Here is a 7,820-nt window from a genome sequence, read left to right on the forward strand (position 1 = left end):
TCTATAAATAGAGCCCTTCAGTTGCTTCATTCAACACAAAACTTGATCAAGCCATTACGCTGACTAAAATTCTACTCAAAGTTCTGCAAGAAAAAGCAAAGCAATCTTACACTAAATTTCATATCTTTTGTGTAAAAGTCTAGAGTGATTATTCAATCATCTAAGGTATCTTAGCAATCGTTGTTTAGGACAAACACTTATCATTTCTAGAGATTAGAAAGGAGAGGCTGAGTACTCGGTTATAGTGCTCAGCGAGAGATTAGGATTGAGTAGAGGTATAGAGGAAGGTACTCTTGTTATACTCAGTTCCTAAGATTGTAAAAGGTTTGATGCTCTACCATTAAAGAGCTCAGTAGAGAATTTGAAATCTCAGAACGTGTTCCGGGGACAGGACGTAGGCTTGGAGGCCGAACCTGGATAAATCTGCTGAGTAACATATTTCTAACCTTAAACTCCTTTATATATTTATTGCTTGCTTAAACAAAAACTGACCAAGTAAAGAGGTCAAGCTGAGTTGTGCGCATTGAATATCTGAGCTCAGGAATAGGAATAGACTCTAAGTGCTATCTCCTGACTCAAGTGAAGAAACTGACCTAGTCACCAGTTGACTAAGTCAGTATCTTGCTATTCACTCAGCGCCGCTGTTAAAACCTTTTTCTCACGAAAAAGAAGTCTGCCCTAACAAATTTTTTTAAATAGTTCCTAACCCCCCTTGGAACTATACTTGTAACGTTATAAGGGTCCAACAGTTGACACTGATAAATTTATAGTCCCAATCCATTTAGTTAAAGTATAAAAAGAAAGGCTTTTCAATTAAAAATAATTTCTCTTCGAATAAAAACTCAATCACAATTATATAACGACACTGTAATTAGGGGTATAATTACACTATATAACATTAGAGTTAAAATTGCTTTTGATTACCAAACTCAAGGCAGTTTTACAGCTAAAAATAAATAAACATAAATTATATCAGCAACCGACTATATCTAGATAACTTGGTACTTCTTGTTGGTGAATTGAGAACCTCAACAGTCTCCAACTAATGAAATGAACCTCTTGTTTCTCTTCCAACTCTAATTGACTTCATACATAGATTGTATTAATCTTTCCTCCTCTAAGCATTCCCTCTCGCGCTTCAGCCCTTTTTCCCTCAAGAAAAAGGACAAGAGAACGGGGAAATTTTTACTTGATATATTTTAACCTAAAAATTGGTGACTAAAAATTAAGATTTTCGAAGATCTTTTAACCTAAACTCAAATTAATCTTTGAAATCTCTCCCCTCCTAATAGCCTTACTTTCCAAGCATTGTTAGATAAATCCCCTCCTAATAAGCATACTTCTCAAGCATGGTTTATATGATTTTCCTCCTAATAACCTTACTTCTAAAGCATGGTTATTATGTAAAGCTTTAAAAACCTCCATCCAAAGCAGATTTTTTTTATCGATAGGGTGCGATTGTGAGGTATTGGCTGGTAAGATTACAAAGATGCAATTAGTATGCTTCCTAATAAGTAGCCTAATTAAGAATTCAAGTAATTAAAACAATTAATCAGAATTAAAACAAATTACCTCATTGCCTTTGTTACCATAACAAATATGTACCATTTAGACCATTCAACAGTCCTGTTACATGGAGCTTCAGAAAGTTTCCTGTTGCAATGTCCACCAATTGGTTAAAGAAAAATCACAAAAACTTCAAAAGAAGATAAAAAGAAAGAAAAAAAAGAAGTGATTGATACCCCCATTAAGCGGATGAGCGAACCACCAGACAAAGCAATGGCAAAAACTCCCCTCTTATTCACAGATTCCTCAGATAGTTCGGCAATATACTCGGCCAAACGAATAGGTAGATCATCCAAATTCTCATGGATCCTCAATTCTCCTCTCTCTTTATGAATCACAGTAGAAAGAGCCAAAGAAGAGTCAAGGGAATAGAATTCAGAGGAACCTAAATAATCTTTGAATACTTAAAATTAAGATTCGCAATTGACTCTAAATTGGTAATGTAATAGCAATTCAACTAAAATGATAAAGAAAGTCTATTTCATGACCACCAACTGTTATAGAAATTAAATTCACCATGATCACCACTGGCAGTATCATCAAGGAAGTCTATTTCATAATGTAAAGGTATACTAAAAATTGCACAAAAAATACCCTGAAAACAATATGAACTTTTTTTTTAATCAGCTAAATGCACAAATGACATATTATCTCCAGATACTCAACACTTATGAACTTGAAATATCACATGAAAACATTCCAAATATCGGTTTCATATCCCTTACATTCACAGTCAGCCACTTTCCACCTTATCCAAATGAGTAAAGTTATGAAATTAAATTTCAGTAAGAACGTCAAACAACTTCAGTAAGGGTCAAAAATTCATTAAAAGAAACAAATCAAATCAAACCTGAAATTTAATCTATACAATAAAGACGAAGAAGAAGAATCCATAACGGTAAATTAATCATCTAATTAAACACATACGTAGAAAAGAAATTTCCAGATAACAGAAGAAATGAGAAATAAACTGAAGAAAAAAAAGACACTACACCATAGATGGCCTAAGGTAAGACCCAATAAGTGTTAGCTTAAGCCATAATTGTGTTGCTCTAGACAAAAAGGTAACACTTCTACTATAAAAAACGTGTTACTGTTTTTCGTGTTACTATAGATATATATTGTAACACTCTTATCCCAAAACTGCAACACAGTAAAAAGTGTTACCATTTGTGCCTAAAGTAACATCCCTCTTACCTAACGTAACACCAAAAATTATGTTACTATAAGTTCTGTAGCAACACTCTTTCTATCCTATTGCAACTATAGTTAAAATGTTACCTATAATCGAAGTGCTCTTGCAGTAACACTCTTCCTATTCCATTGTAACTATAATCAAAGTGTTACCTATAATGTAAGTGTTTCTAATGTAACATTCATTTTTACATAATGGCAACACTTTTTTTTATGAAACATATTTTGTTTTAGGCCACACGATTTCATTTGTAATGTAACAATTTATAATGTAAACCTGAAAAATTCATATGCAACACAGTATTAAACTGATGGAATAGGAGCTTTTTTCAAAGCAATGTTTAATTTTCATAATAACATAAGAATATTTTTAAAATGTAGGGTTCTTACAATTATTTGTAAATATATCAACAAATATAAGTAAACATGTTCATAAGATCATCCAAAAACGACTATTCTTCTATGATATATCTAGACTATTCTTCTATTTCATCAACTTCATCATCACCACATTTAGAAGGGGTAGCATTTTCATTTTCACATGATATGCCGCCGAACATTTCGTCAACATCAACCTTGAGATTGGGATTGGCTTCTCCTAATTTGTTTATCATCCATGTCATATTATCCCGCATTTGTTGTTTCATGTCATTAGCAAGCTGATCTCGTATCTTTGTTGTAAGTTCCTCCACATAGCTATTAGGAACTTCTGTGGCTGACTGTTTCTTCAATTTCTTAGGTACTCCACGCCTCCCAACAAGCCAAGTTGATCCGTGTGAAGAGTCACCACAAATCAATTGATCGACACTCTCAGTGTTTGCTCCAATTGAACAAATTTCTTCAATTGTTGACTATATAAAAACACAAGTAAGATGCATATACATATACTTACATTTATATATTTATTTATTTTTAAATGATTAAAAAAACTTAAGACTTACAAGTCTATATTTCAATATCTCATTTGGCAACTTGTATTGACGACCCTCTTTTCGTTTACGGGTTGCCACAAAAATTTCAGCCTTTGTTGGCGTCGCATGATCTGGCTTTGAAAGTTTATATCATAGAAGAAAGATAATAAATGACTATAAGTAGCAAAAGTCAATTGATATATATATATATATATATAATCGGAATACATACCAACTTCTTTCTGATTTGAGCAAAGCTTCTTGGCCCTGTAGTATGTGTATCTTTTATCTTCTTCCGACTTATTGCATTTTTCTTAGCCAGCGTCTGGAAAATTCAACAAAAATTCAATGATAAATTTCATGCAAATATAATAAGTTAGTCCATGAAATGGTGGTTCTTAAGTTGGGACAACAAGTGAGGAAAAATAGATGACCTAAGATAGTCCATATAATAAGTTAGTCCACATAAAATTTTGTGTGCTATGCACAATATTGAGAAATAAAGCAATTGAGGAGCTAGGCCAGCATAGCCCAATTTACTTTCATCCAGTTTCTAAAACTAGAATGCATTGAATTTATAAGGCAATGAAGGAGCGAGACTTTTGTGTCACACGTAAACACTTTATCATAAACATTTATGCTTAAACACTTTACCATAAACATTTATGCTTAAATTTCTACAGCTAACCTCATAATATACAATCAATATTGTTTTGCTACATTAAAAAGTTTAGTTCAAACACATTATATTTTGGGATCTATATCATGAACAACTGGCCAATATTTAAAAACAATGCAAAAGGTAAAACAGAGATGTCCTAGTTTAATGTTGATGTCTCAAGCAACAATATATAACACGGTACAATATCAATTTAAATTTCACTTTTCAAATGCTCATTTTGCCAATTACATTCTTATTTCCATGATTCAATCATGTTAACGAGTTAAAGTTAGAGTAAGACAGATTAAAGATTTAGCTATCTAGTAAAACATATCTCAGAACAGAGCATACACTATAAAAAAGGTTTCTAACTTGTCCATGAACTTGATTTTATTGATCACAAAAGATGAAAATGAAGATGAAATGTTAGTGAGAAACTTGTTACTAACTTATGCCTAGAGAGCTTAAACCATACATGATGGACATTATTGAAAAAGGAAGAAATATCTAACTCTCGTATGATTAAAGCATACTACTCATGGGTGCATTTAAATTAAAAAATAAATGTTTCAAAGCTAATTAATTTAGTAAAGACTATGCTACCAGCCTCTAAAAAAATATTTGAGAAAAATGATATATAATAAGAGAAGGAAACAGCTTTGATCGTACATGAAAGTAACTAAATGCATTGTAAAAACACCATATACTTAAATAAAGATAGATGCTAAAATCAACAGCAACTAATTAAATTAATTAAGATTCCAAACATCATAACAGGATATCAGTTCATTCTTTCATTGCTAAACTCCTTAAGCTTAACATATTTATTGTAACTAAGTACTAGTGTCAGTTAGTCTCAATAACACATTATAGAGATAAGGTGCAAAAATACTCTTAACGTTTACAGGTATGAGCAAATTTACTCCTAACCTCTAAAATTGTACAATTTTACCCATAATGTTAGCAGCAAAGAACAATTTTATGCCTAACGTTGAAAAGTTGGATCAATTTGAGAAATAATTCATCAAACTGTCGATTCTGTCATGAATCTTGTCATCTACACTTCACATGTGCGTCATTTTTATCACTCATTAATAACAAATAACAAACATTAGAGGCATTTCTGTACCTTATCCTCAAATTACAGTAAAACCTCTATAAATTAATAATGTTGGGACCATGAAATTTTATTAATTTATAGAGGTTATTAATTTATCGAGTATAAAATTAGTGATCTGGTCCAAGTCGGGACCAGAAGAAATTATTATTTTAAAGAGGTTATTAATTTATCGAGTATTAATTTATGAAGGTTTGACTGTATATTAAAAGTCAGCCATAACTTATTGTACCATAATGCATTTATCTCAATGTTATATCATAGGGCACACAGTCAACACCCAACATAACTTAAAAATAGAAAACCAATAATATATACATGTACCTTGACTTTGGGATCATTCCAATACTTTAATAACATCTTGAATTCGTCAAGTGGAATATCATTCGGCCTGTGTTTTAGCCTCTCCTCATCATTATCATAACAGATGTAATGTTTTTCTTTTATACGAGCTTTATACACCCTCCATGAACTAGAAATTGACTTCATTACCCAATGTTTTCCTTGCTCAGGGATAATATACTTTTGCTAAAATAGAAAAATACTAAGTTTAATCTTACAATAGACATTATTATAATTTTTTTTTTACCAAAATGAACTTCATGCCAGCATAAGTAATTAAGAGGTTTACCTTAACAAACTCCCACAAGTCATTCTTGTCGGGAACATGATGCCAAGTAACCCAATTAAGCGGCACATATAACCTTGCTATTGTCCCCAAAAAATTGCTGAACTCTGGTAATAATTTATCATCATCTTCTACAGGTTGAAAATGATCATTCAACATAATTACCTTTCTCTCATCATGCCTCCTTGCATGTACAAAATCCATTCTTGTTTTTCCTCGTTTCTTCTGTTTATCTATAGTTGCATACTTTCAATTAGATATAGAAAAATATGTTAACAAGGGTTGAAAGTTGAAACACAATAAATATTATATGACCTTTTGAGGTTTCAATTGTTCCATGATCAGTTTGGCACAATACTGGTTCAACATTATCCTTCTCTTGTGCATTCTCCACTTGTTTAAGCTTTTGGCTTTCTCGCAAAGCTAAAAATGCAGCAATTGATCCAATTCGTTCGTTACTTTGTCGCTTTAAATGTTTAGTACAAGATGGTCCAGGATATGGTACTGTTTCTCCATCAACCGCCTTGCAATTTTTTTTTCCAAAATAACATCAACTACAATTTATCAATGGATAATATACTTCATTTGACAAAAATGATTTACCTGTGCAGAATTTAAACCTGTCCTTTCCTTCTGTACAGCAATTGCATCAATATTAGCTTTTGACCGTGTTGTTCGCCCATTCACAACCTTCATCTTCTCAATTTGTTTGGTTTGCTGAAGTTTATAATTCAATTATATTTCAATGATAATTATAAGTCATAATGTTATTACCTTACGTACCTTAGATGTAGGAGTGATTTCATCTTCATCACTACTAGGATCGCTATCATTTTCTGGATAGTAGGCTTCGCTTGCCTCTTGAACTTTTGTTGTTTCTTTTCCTTTTTTTTTTGGAAATAATACTCAAACCATCAGACAATTTTGACAAATTCAGTGCAGCAAATCACTCCTTGTTTTGAGCAATTGTCATCTCCCTTTTCCTTTCATACATAATGCCAATAGATTCTTTAATATTTTTGCCATCTATAACATCTTTCGAAGCTATATCTTCTTGACTAATCAAGACATTATCTTCAATGGGTAACTTCCTCCTCACGGTAGCATTTTCTTCACTTGCATTCTTTTTATTTTTTTGTTGTTGTTGAATGGACTGTATAGTCACATATTTTCTCTTTGGTTGGAGTCTTTTTGCTACAAGCATAAAAATAATTCATGTATTAACATATAAATGGTAATAATTAAAAATGGTACATGAGGATTTTTGCTTTGTACTCATGTTTATTTTACCTAAAGTGACTCTCATTGTTAAAATACAGAAAATAAAAAAGAGAGCACTATAATTCTTGAGAAATGTATAATTATTGAAGATGTGAAAGGCAGCAGTAAAAAATCTTTTATTAATAGCAAAGTAGCAGCTAAAAACAGAACATAAAAACATCAAAGGAGCAGTAAAAACATAGCATAAATTGCAGTCAATATAGAAAGCACTTGTTACATGTAAACATTTACCATAAACATAAAGCATATTAATAAGAGTTTGAAATATATAAATTTACCTTCAAATAAACTCGGTCTTGGTCGTACGACTACATGTGGTTGCATTTTCTCTAGTGGCTCTATTCCTTTGCCAACAATGGTATCAATGTAAAAATCCAACGATCCACCACCACTGAATCCTTGAATGAATTCACCCAAGTCCTTATCATTTGCCAATAATTTCCAACCACCCATCTTCCCTTT

At 31.9% G+C, this 7,820-nt stretch overlaps 1 protein-coding gene across 1 annotated transcript; it reads right to left on the reverse strand.

Moving 5' to 3' along the window:
• Positions 1–3,194: 3,194 nt before the first annotated feature.
• On the reverse strand, positions 3,195–6,287 carry LOC136231844 (uncharacterized). Its single transcript, XM_066020813.1, has 5 exons — positions 6,081–6,287; positions 5,774–5,977; positions 3,904–3,996; positions 3,702–3,806; positions 3,195–3,611 (listed from the first exon to the last, which is right to left on the reverse strand). Exons 1-5 carry the CDS (start codon positions 6,279–6,281, stop codon positions 3,237–3,239), a joined length of 978 nt encoding a protein of 325 aa, XP_065876885.1. The 5' UTR covers positions 6,282–6,287; the 3' UTR covers positions 3,195–3,236.
• Positions 6,288–7,820: the final 1,533 nt, after the last annotated feature.

Source organism: Euphorbia lathyris, chromosome 6, assembly GCF_963576675.1.
Source record: "Euphorbia lathyris chromosome 6, ddEupLath1.1, whole genome shotgun sequence".
Classification (NCBI taxonomy): Eukaryota; Viridiplantae; Streptophyta; class Magnoliopsida; order Malpighiales; family Euphorbiaceae; genus Euphorbia; species Euphorbia lathyris.

Excerpts from the sequence above, each read along its gene's own strand:
- LOC136231844 (XM_066020813.1), bottom strand. The coding sequence starts at position 6,281 with ATGGATTTTGTACATGCAAGGAGGCATGATGAGAGAAAGGTAATTATG. Across the intron at positions 3,807-3,903 it reads CTCAAATCAGAAAGAAGTTG|CCAGATCATGCGACGCCAAC; the intron begins GTATGTATTCCG and ends AAACTTTCAAAG. Across the intron at positions 3,612-3,701 it reads AGATATTGAAATATAGACTT|TCAACAATTGAAGAAATTTG; the intron begins GTAAGTCTTAAG and ends GTTTTTATATAG.